Below are 15,495 nucleotides of genomic sequence, written 5' to 3' on the forward strand. Positions count from 1 at the left end.
AATCTATGAGAGGAAGCAGTTGTAGGGAAAGCATGACGGAGGTTAAGCTAATGACGGAAATTTGAAATTATTATTCATATGAAATCAGAAAATAAAGTGGATAGTAGGAGATCCTGGTTTGATTAAAAAGATCTCAAGGTTTCCACTGACCCTTGTTAAGTTGCAAAGAAAATTATAGAAAAATGAAAACTGTTTTCTGAACAAAATATTCATCTTAAAAATAAAACAAAAAAATAGGTACAGTAGGAGAAGAAAAATGCTAAAGGTATGCCCTGTGCTTTATAAATCTTCGAGTAAAATAAAAACAACCCATTTCATCATCTACATGCATGTCTGATTTTATGAATTGTCATTGTGACATACTTTATGCGCATTACAGAATTTTCTTTTATTAAAACTAGTATTACGAGAGTGCAGGTGACATAATTTGAGTGGATTTTGATTATGCTGGAAAGAGGCTTCTAGTCCTCTCATGAAAACATGTACTCTTAGCTGTAATTAACATGAAACTTAATATTAGAGTATGCACTGCTGCAATGGTGTGACTGTTGGAACACAGAATGAAAAGGAAACCCTTTTTTCAGGCAGGAGCAATTTGCAATCTTTAGTAGAAAATTTTATGTGGAATCTATCTTAAATACTTTAAAGATACTTTTATTGTTAAGTGATATCAGATTGAGTTGGGGAAGAAGGAAATGCTGTGAAATACAGTTGTGCACATTGTTATGTATAAAGTCCTAACCTTGGCCTGAAACTGCATGTGTATCTATGATATCAGAGTTAAACTGCTATAGCGATGGGTTATGACCAAAAAGTCAGTCCATATTCCCTCCAGTTCCAGCTGCATATCCCTTTCCTTTCTGGTTACAGTGGACCAACCAAATGATTCTTTAGTAGAGGATGAATTAGTTCCTTGAGTTGATCTAGCAGAATATGACACATTTGCAAAGTCTCTTTTTTTTTTTCTTTTAATTGGAGGATTAGTTTCCCATCACATCAGTTTACTGAACCAATTCTTCCTATAACCACAGAGTTTCTGATGGCGACACAAAGAGACAAAGAAGAGAGCAGGATCACCCCTTTAGTTAGGAGCTAATAGCTACCTTTGTTTGCAGCTAACATACAAAATGCATGTAATATTAAGCTTTGTTGTAATACTTGCTGTGTTCTTCAGTTTCATTATCCTGTCTTAAATTTCATAAAATGTAGTTTTCATTTGTTTTCATATAACATAACAGTTATTAGAGGAAATGTATATAGAGGAAAATAACATTACACTGTAGTTTGGTTGTATGAAGGGTATTTGCTGCTTTTAAATGGCAGGGAAGGGAAAATGCAAACTAGCAAACAATATCCGCATACCACATAGTGGAACAGCTTAAGATTTGCTTTTCTCTGATTTTCCACTTTTGACACTTCCAGATTTTGTCACTTTTTTATTCTCATCCTTCATGTTCAGCTCGAGCTGATGCTGAAACAGCATCCCTCCTGCTTTCTCTTCCTTTCTCTGAGCCCTGCATTCTTGTCCTTAGCATCTGTCAGTATTGGCACGTGTGGAGAGCTGAAGTAGTTCACTGATTCCTCTGAAAACAAAGGTTTTTGTTTGTTTGTTTGTTTGTTTTTTTTTTTGTTTGTTGTTTGTTTTTTGCATGGTTAGCTTTCAGCTGGATAGCTTTGGTGGCCAGGCTCTCACCATGTGGCTGCATAAACGCTGCTGTCAATGCAGAGGCTTGGTATGGACCGTGTGTTGGGCAAGGATGAGACTGCCCTTTCAATGTCAGTGTAGCTTTAAATTATCTTGAATTGTAGGACTGCTCTTTCAGAGAATTTACATCACAAAGTAATGATACTGACATTTTTTACTTGGTCATAAAGAAGAAAGCTACGGCAGTTTGAAAATATTCCCTTTTTCCCAGCTGTCTGCCTTTTCTCCTTGGAGATTACCACTCCTATTACAGTTTTCCAAAAGGTCTCTGTACTTGAACCTGAACCTCATCTTGCCACGTATCAGTCCTAGGGATTCCTGCAAACCAAACTTTGCTGGGTTTTAATCTAACTGGGAGCAGGAACAGCTGGGCGTGCGTGTGCGCGCTCCCTTCTTCCAGCCCTGCTGTGGGGGCAGGAAACTCCTGCAAAAGGGGAGGGAGGATACCTGAGGGTGGCAGTGCTGGAGGTTGCCTCAGTGAGATTTGTCTGAGCTTGTCCTGGTTTCTTCGTGTAGCTTACAAACTGACTGATTTATTTTCTGCATGGCGAAAATAGAATAGCTGTCAGCTGTTTAATATTCCAGAGAAGTGGACAAATGATGAAATGAAATTTGACACGGTTATTTCAATTAGTTAAGGCTAGAGAAGACTTTGGAGAATATCAGAAAACCCTCGTAGAGATGAGTAAAGGGCGTTGGGACTGTAAATGAAAATCTGTCGATAAATGCAAAGTACTTTTGCTGAAAAGAGCAATTACAGCATTCGTGCGTATAGTTGAATAAGCTAAGATCTCTGGAAAAAGGCCAAGATACTGCTACAAGGAACTGACTTTAAAATCTTTGTTCAGTAGCATTATTTATCTGAAAAGGAGGCAGAATTTGAATGTATATAAGAAATTAAATAAAAAATAATACTTGAATCGTCATAATGCCAGTAAGCGAGTTGAATACCTCTTCATTGGAATGTTATGTACCTCTGTGCAAAATACGGATGAAGGACAGTTGTAGTACAGAGGGTCCTATAACTTGAGTATAAATGATTAAGCATAAAATGATTTCCATATGAAGCAATCTTCAAAAAGGAGGGACAAATTGAGTAAGCTTTTACTGATTTTAGTAGTTGCTTTTTAGAAGAGTAATGCAGTTGATTTAAATGTAACTACTTAACAGTGTTCACAAGAGCTCATTTGTCAAAGCCTTGTGGTTATTTAAGATATTATCATCTGTCATCATCCTTTCACCTCCCTCATTTTGCTCTCCCCTCGTGCTCTTGCTGTCCCAGTTTATCCTGGTGATTAATACGGATTTGAGCTCAGATTCTAGACTTTTCACTGAATTATGTTCTTTGCTCCCGGCAAACTTGGAGAGGATGTGCACCTCCAACAAAGGTGCGGGGTGGAAAGCTGGCATTGATAATGTTTAAAGCTACAGTGAGCTAAAGGTTTTATTTAGTCCCTGTGCATCTATGAGATTTTGATGACTAGTACTGAATAAAATCTAACTGACTTTAGCTTTAGATAATAATTCTCTGTATTCCTGTTGTGCAAAGAATATGCCTGATTGCTCTTCTTGTTTTAAAGAGCAATTTGTTCCTCAACTTCTGACAGAAAACTAATAGAGCTAATAGGAATTGTATAGCTTGGCTGAAACGTAAGCTGAAACATACGATGGTAAAGCTCATGGAAATGTACAGATCGGTTGGGTCATTCACACCCAAGCCTCACACAGGCATTTCTGATGCGTATTTTTGCACATCTCATTGTGTACAAGTTTCTATTTTGTTGTAATAGTGGCTATAACCTGACTGAGTTTGGAAATGAATGTCTTGATACAGAATGCATTTTGTTTTTATTTCCTCATATTGCATCATTAATCCCTAACAGAAATCTTAACAGGTTGTTCTGTCATTGCAGGAACTTAACAAAGCAGCTTTCTTTGGTATTTATTCTCAGTCATCTTTTGCCTTATGCCAGTCATCAGCTTTCACTATCATACCGCTGATTTCCTGGCATATTTCCTATGCCCCATCCACCTGAGTGACCCCAGTCCCTGCTCTGGTCTGCTGCAACAACTGAACCTCCCTCTGTGGAGAAATTTATAAGGGTTTAAAACATTAAAAAAAGGAAAGTTGTTTCCTGGTTTTCACTTTTCTTTAAACATGTAACAGCAGACTGGCTGAGGCCTTGGTGAGTCTGTCGTATTTGCATGAGATTGACCTGTAGGTTTAGAAATTATTTGGAAGGATTGAACCACGGTGTGAGCTCAGAAATCTTGGGGGATTGGAGGTACTGAGTGTTTTGTTCTGGAAACTGAGCTAAAACATCAGATAAATTGTTGAACAGAAATTCTTCCCTAGGCTGTGTGGTTCTGCCTATGTTACATATTTTGCTTGTATATAGCCAACAAGATCAAGAATATGTGATTCTTTCCGAGATCTCCTATGGTTCTTAAATGCTATTTTAATTGTATAAAGAGAACAGTTGTTTGATATAAGGTGTATTCTGTGTAGATTTTTTTTTGTAAAGAGCCTTACTTTTCCAAATACTCATGTAATGATTAGCAGTAGATTCCTTCTCTCATAGTTTTGTATGTTGAGAGATGGGCTCGAGTTCCATATAAAATTACTGTTGTCTTATTTTATTAAAATGGTCTTTAAAGTATAAAACATGTTTTGTATGTGTTCTTTTTCATAACTAGTAGAGGCAGAAACTTTAAAATTGACTGCAAAGGTTGGCTTGAGAGGCATGTTTTTAAAACATTGTTTTTCTTAAAAAAAAAAAAAAAAAAAAAAAAAAAAACCTTTTTCTTTAGTGTCCTTACAAGAGGTTATTTTCCTTGAAAAGCTATTGTCTTTTCCTCCTTCTTATCAGTGGACATTCTCTCTGAAGATAGAATCTGAGTCTTCTACCATCAGTGTATAAAATCACAGTGATTAATAGCTCAATTACTTAACATTAATTTTAACACTTTTTGCCTTCAAGCAAATACACAGAGAGTGTATCACGTGCTTCTGAGTATGTAAATAAATCATTTGTTTCGGGAGCACCTTCCGTGCCTTTAGAAAAAGCGTTATGGATGTTCTTGTGACCTGTATTACATGTGTCAAGTTTTAAACAGCTGCCCCTGTAACCTTGATTTTTTTAATATAGCATCACAGGTTTTTATGCCATTTGCAGCTTATTTTTATTTATTTTTATTGCAGGAATTTTTCTATTTTTTTCTGTTACCCAGCAAATGTTCAAATGAAAACCTAGATAACTCAGAATTTCCTAAGTTCAGAACAGTTTGGGATTTCTGCTATACACAAAATATCATTGCCCCCCCCGCCCCCCCCCCCAAAAAGACGACTTGAATAGCAAGAAGAGCAATAAGGAATTTTCCTCATAGAAGACACTTGCTCTAAACCACACCTTCAGGGTGTGGGGAGTTGCCAGGAGTGATGTATGAGAAACTCAGGTTAATACCTTGTCCTTTGGAAATTGGGCCAAATCTTGGACTAAATTGTGCAGACCATAGGGACTTGATGAATTAAAATGAATGTTGGTAGTAGGTAATGCAGACGGCTGATCTGGGCATTAGATTCTGCTTTCTGTGCTATGCTACTAGTAGGTTACACACTGGAGAGATGCCATTTTCTCTAGTTTCAACTTTTTCAAAAGAATGTATTTCAAAACCATCAGCATTCCTTAAAAGTACCTGCTTCAGATGGGGAATGAGTACTCCCACGTACAGTGTGGAAAGTCATCCTTGCTGTTTTTTCCTGCACCTTTCTGACGTATCGAACAGGACAGCTCGTTTTAAAATGTAGAGCAATATTCTGCAAGTCCAATCAAGGAATAGTATTTCAGGTTGAGAATGCTATCCATGTCTGTACTTGGGAAATTACTGTGAATGTTTTACAGTGGGGTAGGAGTTCATAAGTAGCATCTGTAGGACAGATCAGTTGCTACGCTGGAAACACTGAAAAATTTGTCACGCAGGAGTCACGAAATGAGATGTAATGGGAAAATTTTTCTTCGTGCAGGATAGGGCACAAGACTAGACCCAAAGTCCTGCCCTCGTCTGTTTTCTGTCAGATTATAGTACCTGTTCATTCTTCACTGACAAGCCTCCCCACCTGCTTAAGTAGCCCCTTTCTATTTACCAGAGTGCGGGGAGTCCTGTGTGACCTCTCTGATCTGATGGTCATCTGTTATAACCATTTAGCAACCTAAAGGTTAGCCTTTATGACTGAGCTCATGATGCTGCTAAAGTCACATTAAGAAATACCATGCGAATGCAAGCTCACATAAATCTCCCAAGAATAAGCATTTGTTTGATTTCTTTTACTAAATTTAATTTTATTCAGTGATGTGTGACTGGGATAATACTTTATACCCTTGCTTCATTAGCATTATTATATTCAGCCTGACACTAGGTACTGTCTCACTGCGTGTGCTGTATGAGGCCTCAATGGGGGCTGCTATATGGCGCTTTGATACTAAATATGATTTATGGGACTCATGGATGTTTTCTATTAAGTTTGTTTGATGAGCAAGTTGAGCCACATAGATAAGTGCAGCTCGGGAACAGTGTGGTTTGCTTCTTTTAACCAGACGTGAAATGTAATTATCCCATAGTGTTACTTGATTGGTACACAAGCATGTGCACTGTTACCTTTAGTGTAGTAGGAGATAACTGGAAAATATGAACCCTAACCAGAGGAGGGAAAGGGGGCGGCATTATTCAGTTTGAAAAAATTTTCTTTCAGCCCAACATCCTAAGCCCTTGACTGAAAAAATATTTGTATGAGCAGTATTGCCAGGCTGACTTGTGAAAAGCCAAACCTTTTAGTCTTCTTCAGGTTAGTTTTGAGGGTTCTTGACAAGTGCACGTCCATAAATAGTTACTTTGCAGGCGTTTACTGCTGTATTGCTAGACTGGGCTGTCCTGGAGAGAGCTGCAGGTGGTAGTCACCCCACTTTTGGATGTTTCTGAGGGTTTCTTTTTGATTTTGAGTTAGAGCCTAGATAGTAAAAGCATTCAATCTGATAAGCTTTCAAGTGAGTATATCATGTGCCTAGCAGTCAGATTTCGGTGCAGGTCTTAGGGGAGAATACTTCTTTTCCAGGCATCCCTTTGGATAAGGATCTTCCGAGGAGGTTTTGTGAGGTCAGTATTACGAACAGGTAGGGTAGGAAGTCTTTGTAAGCTTCATTTCTGCAGGCCCTTCTTTGCTGAGTTTTAGTGACAAAAAGGAGAGAGCTTACCCTAGGATTTGAAGAGCACGGATTTCTAATAGAACTTGGCAGTTCAAGGGCCAAGGAAGCATTTTAATCTTTTGTGCCCACCCAGTCTCTGTACAAATGTAAATATGTCTGTCTTTAACAATTTGCCAAGAAATGTGGTTTTAATTTGTTCACAGCAATCCCACTCCCTGCAGCTCTTTCAGAGTCAAGTCACAAGTCTGGCGGTGCTTTGACGTTTTTCTCTGTCATGGTGTCATTGTTTATATGATGTCTGCTTCTGCTGTCCTCCTTTTTATGCCTGGAATATTTTTCTTTAATTATTTCACTGCCTAAAAGGAATTTGGGATTACTAGACAGGATGAGAGCAGATTAGCTTTTTTTCTTTCTTTAACAAGTTCTGGAGTTCCCATAGGAAATAAATCGTATTCCTAGAACAGACAGGGTTTTTTATTTTTTTTTTTAATTAACTAAAATTATTAAGTCTAATAAAGAAAATAAAGGAAGTATCACCAGTAATGGCTGAGTGTCTTAGTAGTATATGGAGTGCCCATTGTTGTTATTTATGACTCTCTTTGCCTTCTATTGTGGACTTACTCCAGCCTTAGGGAGTTTACATCACTCCTAATAGCAAAAGGCTCTCTGGTTCCCACAGAGTCTTTCAAAGACTGACTCATATGCCTTATGTTAATTGTTCAGCTCTCAAAATACAGCATTTACAGGGTGTGGTTCCAAGGGGAAAATCTACTGTACTTAGAGGGCATGTTCAGAAGTGTTTCACATATAAATCATTTTTATTTTTTAATGCCTTAACCCTTTTCTGTCTCTACATGATGCGATAAGTTATTGGAAAACAAAATAAAAGTTTGACGACAGCGTTGTAAGGGAATGTGTTTGCCCTTCAGTTCTGGCCCATTAACTTCCAGTGTGACTCAGCTCAGAAGAGAAATGGCTGTGTTGTCTTCGCCCCTCTCTGGGGTCTGCTCTTCGCACGCTGCAGTGACTGCACATTCCAGGCAATGACCATTCCCTGCTCATACGGGGATCCGAGTTAGAATTGAGTTCCTGCCTACCTGCAGTTGTAAGGATGTGTGGACGGGAACTGTCCACAACCCTCCTCTCTCTGTCGGCACATGGGATTTTGTACAAAGTGCTGCTTTCCACCCATTGTTTACCACATCTAGAAGAATCACCTCTGTGGACCAGTGATCCTCTCACAGTCTGCCTCGCTGAGGTTTTCAGCTGAGGACTGAAGCAGCTGTAATGTAATTAGCTTTCCCAGTTACGATAAATCACAACAAGGGAAGTTCAAATGCTTCTGCATGTACTTCTCCGGCTAAGTAAGAGTGCTCTCCGACTGCTGCGGTGCAGAATTATTGTGCAAGATCCTTCACTCTGAGCAGTGAACATTACTGGAAATCAGAGTAGTTTCTACAGACTTTAGAGTCTGTGCCTTCTAAAATTAACAAAGCTCATTAGTATCTCAATATTCCCTTTTTTAATAGTTTGCAAAATACAAAGATATTGTAAGTCAAATGAGGGGCATCCATGTCTCTAGCAAGAATAGAAGCAGCAATTTATCCTTCAGATTAAACTAGTTAGGCTTGATTTTTGAGGTTGAAATCACATCGCATGTATGTCCCGTATGTTTTGTGCCTACTGTAAACACGTGTTGCAGCATTAGTGCACAGAACTTCATGCCTCTGTTAATGCACACAAAAAGATTTGCACAACTTGCCACTGAAACGAAGGCTCAGAACAGCTGTAGTTTTTTAAACAGTCAAAATGGCCCTTTTTCTTTGCCTGATTGCCCTCTTTCTGCTTACAAAACAGGAAGCTGATTGCACTGATTTATTCTTCTGGAATAGAGGTGGGATCCCCCCCCCCTTCCATAAAACTTAAATAAAATAAAATGGGCAGGGCTTAATCCCATGTAAGTGACAGGTTCCTGAGCGGTGTTCCAGGCAGCAGTCGTGTACATGCTTTGGCCTTGTGCCTCTGCTGTCCCTCTGTGCTTCAGTCCTTTCATACCGCCTGGCTCCACTGCGCTAGGTTCACAGTGCGCATTGGGACGGCATAAATACAAGCACTCCCTACATTTGATGAGCCCCAGGCAGAAGCTGCATTATTCAGGCTGATGAAGAAAAATGCTATCAAAGAAAAGGAGACGCACAAAGCCTCTTCTCTTCTTGACTTTGCCACGTGTTTTTTTTCCTCCTTTCCCTAGCCTCAGAGATGATACTTTTTTGAAGTATGCAGTTGTTAATAGTGAAGTCAGCAAATGGCCCTTCCCTCATTGAGATTGTTTCATTGTGAAAGGAAATGCGCACAGCTTGAAGAGACAGCATTTTCGTTCCCTCCCTCTTGCCTCAATCTCATATTATATAAAACTATGGTACTGCTGTTAGCTGAGACCAGAAAGAATTCCCCTGTTGTCCTGTAGTAGCCAACCACTACAAGCTGTGAGCATTTGAATGTTAGTATTAAAAGTTTTAACCCTTGCTTTCTTAAATGAGCAAGTAATACTCTGTATATTTTCTGTAAGTATGGAAAATTATGGGAATTCTTCTGAGAATAAGTGTATAGACCACTGCGCCAGTCAGTCTCTTCAGAAAAAAAACCTGACAAACATGCTCCTGTCTGTAACAGAGATTCCTGGCATTTGTCACAGTTTGAGCCACAAAGATGTCAAATATTTGCCAACAGTTTCCTCAGATGGTTTGGAAAGCTACATCCTTTACATTGCAGTCTTGTTTGTTTGCGGTACATTTTAGCATATGAAATATGTTTGCTGGGAATCTGAAAAGGGAGTGAACCGACTAGACTCCCAAATATTAAAATATTAAAAATAATTCTGTACTTAGCCATTTCTCTTAGACTGCTTGGATCAAAATAATAAAGAACATCTGTAAGTCTTAGTATTAGAAATGGAGCTTAATGTTGAATAATCATAGCTTGATGTGTCATGTTTTAAACCTGTGTTTTCTTTTGGATCAGAAAGAAGAAGTTTCCAGTGGGACATCTGAATATTTTACTGAATCTGCTGAGAACAGAAAGCTTAAGATTAGTCTGAACGAGCAGATAAAGCAAGACATCTTGAGAGAAATGTATGTCACAATTGTTTCTAAGCTGTTACATTTATAATCTGATAAAATTTGGGTAAATAGAGTCTAGCCTATGGGATAAAATGTCAAATAGCATGAACTCCTCTGTAAAATATTATTTGAGATTATTAAGAGACTACTCCTCTAGTCTGAATAAGCACATAAAATGATCTTTGTTATTTTGTACAGCATGAAAAAAGCTATTACAACCCACATAGATATCTCACATAGCATGTGACAGAACCAAAACAGGGTGTTTTTTTTTCTTGAAAGAAGCTCTGAGCCAAAATAAATAAGTGATGTTTGAATCGGGTGAAAAACACTTGCAAATATATTTTTTGTTCATTTTGAGAGTCTGCAGCATACCACAATATTAGTCTGTATCTTTGGACACAGCTGAAGAGTGTCATGCACATGTGGTGTAGTGGATGGGGAGGGTGTAAGGGTCAGCTGAATGTTCTGCTGGTCCTCTGCTGTACCAGGATGCCATTGGTACTTGCACAAACTGCCAGTAGTTCCAAATGTTCAGTACATCAACTGTGGAATCAAGGAACTGCTGTGACCCCTGTCAACTTTTGTTTTAACCTGTGTTGTCTCATCTGTGATGTCTTTAGAGGGAAGATTAGATTTGCAGGTATGCCAGCTCTACCTATTTTGTAAGAGCTCCCTTTCCGTAAAGTTAAATACGTCAAGTGGGGAACTGCTTGGTGTCAGCAGACCAGCAGAAAGCAGACCCAGCATCAGAGGATCTATAGCACTATCTTTAGACTTGAAATCTTACATAGGCAGCTTCAGTACTTGTGCATAAAGTTAATCTCACTGCCTATGTGAAGTGTAGATTTGGAGGTAATGCTGCTGAGGAGTGTTTACATACTGACACTCCATCATGTCCCTTGTGATTCCCTTTTCGTGTATAGTTCCTTTCAGAATATCATCTGTGTGCATTACCTAAGTCCTTCCCAGATGAGCAGGCTTGATATTAGATGAGTAGTGGTTAACTTTAAAGTAATGCTTTGAAATGTCCTGGGAAAAATTCCAGAGGAACGTTTCTAAACTAGAGATTAGAAACTCACACAGACGCACACACTGCCTCTCCCCCTTGCCCCCCTCTATTCTTTAGATACACATTACGCATACGAATATATGGGAATGGTTTGAAATGATTTGGGCACTTATGAAATACTATTTTATCTAGCCAGTTTGGGAAGGAATTCAATATACTTATGCAGAGTTGACCTTTAACATTTGTAATGAATCCAGTTCTGCCTCTTGGAATAGAATGTGAACTCCATGGCTTAGTCATTAATAAGTAGGGTTCCCCTAGTGCAGTGGAAAATCAGATGGATAACACTTGATATTATCCACACTAGACAAACATTGCTGCTTGACAAGATGATAGAGGGGAATTTTTTCCATGTTCAGAAAGAGGAACCTTAGTGGTCTTTCAGAGTTTGTAAGAAGGGTAAATTGAGGCAGTGGAGATTCCTTTTTATTAAAAACAAAATCCCTTTATATTGCAGTGTGAAAAGGACAAAGAAAAGGAAAAGTAGCACAAGCAAACCCCAAACCAGCAAGGACTCCAAGAAAGTGGATTTTGGCGCAGTGGACTCACAGACAGAGAACAGAAAGAATGAGTGTCAAACTTCCACCAATCCTCAATCTGAAGTGAAATGTAGGAGTACAGGACAACTAAAGGATTGCATAAATACAGCTGAGAGCAACTTGGAGCTTCCTATTTTAGAGATGGAAAATAACGTTAATCAGAGACAGCCAGAGGATACTAGCAGCCAGCGAAAACCTCACTCTGTGGAGCAGTTGAAGTCAAGACTTCTAAGCAAGAACCCTCCTTGTAGCTATGAGTCAGCACTGCTAGATCCAAAACAAAATCAAAAAGTGACCAAAACACAGGCTCAACAAGGGAGTTGTGGTTCAGAAGAAAAGTTAGACCATTTCAAAAAAGCATCCTCTAAAGAGGCTGCTTTAATTCCTAGGAATACCGAAATGAGTAAATGGAATGATGGTTGTTCAGGTCTGTTCTTGGAGGAAAAGACCCCACTTAATTCCATGGTGTTTTCTGAACAAGACTTAACAAAGACTGTGTCTGATGAAGAGTCACTTACTTTGGGAAAAAACCTCTCCCAGCAACCTTCTGTGGGGCACAACATAGTGCAGACAAACCAAAATGAACCAGGCACAACCACCAAAGAATTACCTGCCATGCCTTCGTCATCTTGTTTAGAACTGCAGCCTGTGCCTTTGGAGAAGTCTACACAAAAAAGGAAAAAAGAGGGTGAAGATGGTCTCAGGAAGTTAAAACTACGAAGGCTTAAGAAGTCATAAAGCCTGAAATATTACCTCGGTGGCATGGAATGGACAGCCAGATTTGTGTTTGGAAAGCATATGTAAAAAGTAGGAAGCAATTCAAAATAATGAAAAGTAATCTTTAAAAAGTCCAAATTAGATAAACTTTTAAAGAAAAAATAGTTAACTAAACATCATAGCTATTTGGCACTGTAAGATAATTCTGTTATGTCTTTTGACATTAGACCCATAAATACTGTACAAATCAGATGTAATATTTATAAAAGGAAAAATCTCCTATAAAATATTTACTAAGCAGAATTTCAGATCTCTGCATGTTTTGGTACTATTAAAAAGTCCTGACAGCTGATGACAGTAAAAGTTAAAATCACTTTTGTAATCTGTTAACAGCTGCAGTTATCCTTTTTTTTTTTTTTTTGATGTTTCTAAACACATGGTTTATTTTAGTAAAAAATAATCCTTTTTCTGCATTAGGAAGTTTGTGGTTTATTCATGTGATCTTTACAACAGTAAGGCAAATTGAGGTTATTTCAAATAAATCTTTAACCAGATTTTAATATTGCTGCTAATTTAAGGGCCACTTTTCAGTGGGCTTTCCAAATAACTATAGTTTGTGCTTGGGCTGTGGATACGAGTGATCATGCATTCAGTGTTTGGAAAACTGAATATTACTTTCATGTGTGTAGTTACCTGGATTTGCAAACATTGCTGTTGGGGAAAGTTCATACATAAACATGCATACACTTCTTTATGCACTCAGGTTTCACAATCAAGCCTTGTTTGTGTGCAAGGACAACAGTCTGTGCTTTTCAGGTGTTAGCGATCTGAGTTATTTTTTATTTTAAGATACAAGTAATTTTTAATCGTACGGTGTTTTTTAATAATGCTTTTGTAAGTTGTATGCCGATGTGCTAAGGAACTGTAACGTCTTTTTGTTGTTTGTGTTTTTAAATGGTTAAAATAAAATTACAAGCAATTTCCTTTTGATCATTCTCTCAAAATCAATGTGAGCAAAGACGCTTTATATGAAGCAAATTTTGCAGAATTCTTACAGACATACACTTACTGTTGTGAGTAACTTTATTTAGTTTAATAGGAAGATTCACATCCATAAGCGTTAGAGTTGGTATGTAGCACACGTTAGAGAGTTGGCAACTCAGCAGTTGACAGCAAAACACTGTCAACTGAACAGCATCTTTTCTGCTATTAAAAAAAATCTGCTTTTGCTGTAAATGAAAAAGATTCTGCATGCCTGCTAGAAGACATTTTCTCTTTTGTCTTTCAGCCTGTTTGCAAGATGTTTCTTGTAATGCTTTGCAGTAAGATTGCTAATGCTTACCAATCTTCAGGCTCTGCAAAAAGGTCTTCCTAGTGAAAAGTGCAGTGAAGTCTCCAAATGAACCTGGGTTTGGAAGAAGAATAGCTTGAGGTATGTTTACTCTTGTCTTTTCTACAGGCTCAAGATACTTTGCTAGTAAGGGAGTAAAAAGCACCTTTTTAAAGGACTTAAAAGAGGTGTAAGGAAATCTAATGAATTTTCAAAAAAATAATAAGTAAAACAGTCATTTGATACTTTATATGAAAGTGTATGTTTTCTGGATGGTTTCTTTAAGTCCTTACAGTGCATAATTAATAAATAATACAAGCATATATTCTAGTTATTCATATGTAATTCCATTATTTCTACCTTGCTTTTCACCTGGATCCCTTTGAATTTTCCATGATGTTCTTGGTTGTAACAGAAACCTACAGGAGAGGTTTAGATGATTATGTGAGAACAGACACATGTTGAACTCACAAAATTACTTCAGTTACTCCTCGTTTTATTCTGCTTAGCAAAAAGATTCATGCTTGCTTTTCCAAATTGGCAAACCCACTGATTGTTCCTGTGACAATTGCTGACAGACTTGAGCAAGTATGCCCCAGATTAGTTCTCCTAACAGTTTTGGATTTTGAAGCTTCTATTCCTCTTGCCCCTCTGCTCTACAAAAGAATTTGATTCCAGTATTAGAGAAGAGAGCTTTTCTCTCACACATAGCTTGTATTATAGAATACCATTACTATTATTATTAGTTCAGTCTTATAATTACAAATTAGTTTTAATTTTAACAGAGCAACATATGCAGCCTTACAAATGGATGTCATCATATCTTTACAGGGAGCTTGGGTAGACAACATCATTATCTTTTAGGTAGCTGAGAGCATTTGATTTTGCATTTAGGATATTTTAGGATATTTTGTTATGGTACTTACAATGCTGTTTTACATAACCTTAGTGATAGCACGAAAACATTTTCCTTTTCAAACATTGATATTGTAACAATAAGAAATGTAGGGGTGGATTGGTTAAAGAGTTAGAGCCTACAGATTGTACAAGTGGACCTTTCAAGAGTGCATGGTTGCATCAATTGTAATTACTGGTTTGTTAGGATCCTAGGCTCTTCTGAAAGACCCACTGCTTTCTATATGTGTATTTTGAGCTTAATTACTTTGAAACGTTGTCTCTTGGATCCTTTCAGAAATGCAGTTATTCAGGGAAAAAGCTTTGAACTTACTGTTTTTTTCTGGACTATAGGTGGTGTTGCTGGTCAAAATTATTCTTTCTTTTTCTCCATATGGAAGCACTACTATTAAACTTTCCCATTTGTAAGCCTTATGGGTATTTTAAGTGACTGTGATAACTGAACTGTGTTGTCACCATATGCCTCTGTTATTTTTCTGCTTTAACCCCAAGGTTCTTCTCCTCAGTCTTTTTTTTTTTTTTTTTTTTTTTTTGTTTTGTTTTGTTTTTGTTTTGTTTTGTTTTGTTTTGTTTTGTTTTGTTTTGTTTTGTTTTTCTTCATCTACAATCCACCTGCATCCAGATCACTGACAGGTGTGTGGTCTGACATGCTCTGAAATTGCAAACCTGATTTCCAAGTCAGGCTTAGGAACAAAAGGAGAAAAAAAAAAAAAAAAAAAAAAAGCTGGAAAGTGAGACTGAGCAATGTAAAATTAGCAGTTTGCAAGTCTTGGCCCAGGCTTGCTATTACAAATTTGCTTCAGAGCAGCATTAGCATACCCTTCTATTAAAAGTTTTAAATATTTAAGGCTCTATTCCATTCTGAAACTTCCACCGAGGTGCAGACACAATCTCTTC

General features: G+C 37.8%; 1 protein-coding gene across 14 annotated transcripts in view; it reads left to right on the forward strand.

Moving 5' to 3' along the window:
* Window positions 1-12,711, forward strand: part of SLX4IP (SLX4 interacting protein) — a 79,700-nt gene extending 66,989 nt beyond the window's left edge. For all 14 annotated transcript variants that reach the window (XM_035320363.1, XM_035320362.1, XM_035320358.1 and 11 more), the window contains 2 exons: window positions 9,928-10,037; window positions 11,555-12,711. In XM_035320363.1, the coding sequence (XP_035176254.1) occupies window positions 9,928-10,037; window positions 11,555-12,374 (930 nt within the window). In that variant the 3' untranslated portion in view covers window positions 12,375-12,711. The remainder of the gene's footprint in view (window positions 1-9,927; window positions 10,038-11,554) is intronic.
* Window positions 12,712-15,495: the final 2,784 nt, after the last annotated feature.

Source organism: Oxyura jamaicensis, chromosome 3 (assembly GCF_011077185.1).
Source record: "Oxyura jamaicensis isolate SHBP4307 breed ruddy duck chromosome 3, BPBGC_Ojam_1.0, whole genome shotgun sequence".
Lineage (NCBI taxonomy): Eukaryota > Metazoa > Chordata > Aves > Anseriformes > Anatidae > Oxyura > Oxyura jamaicensis.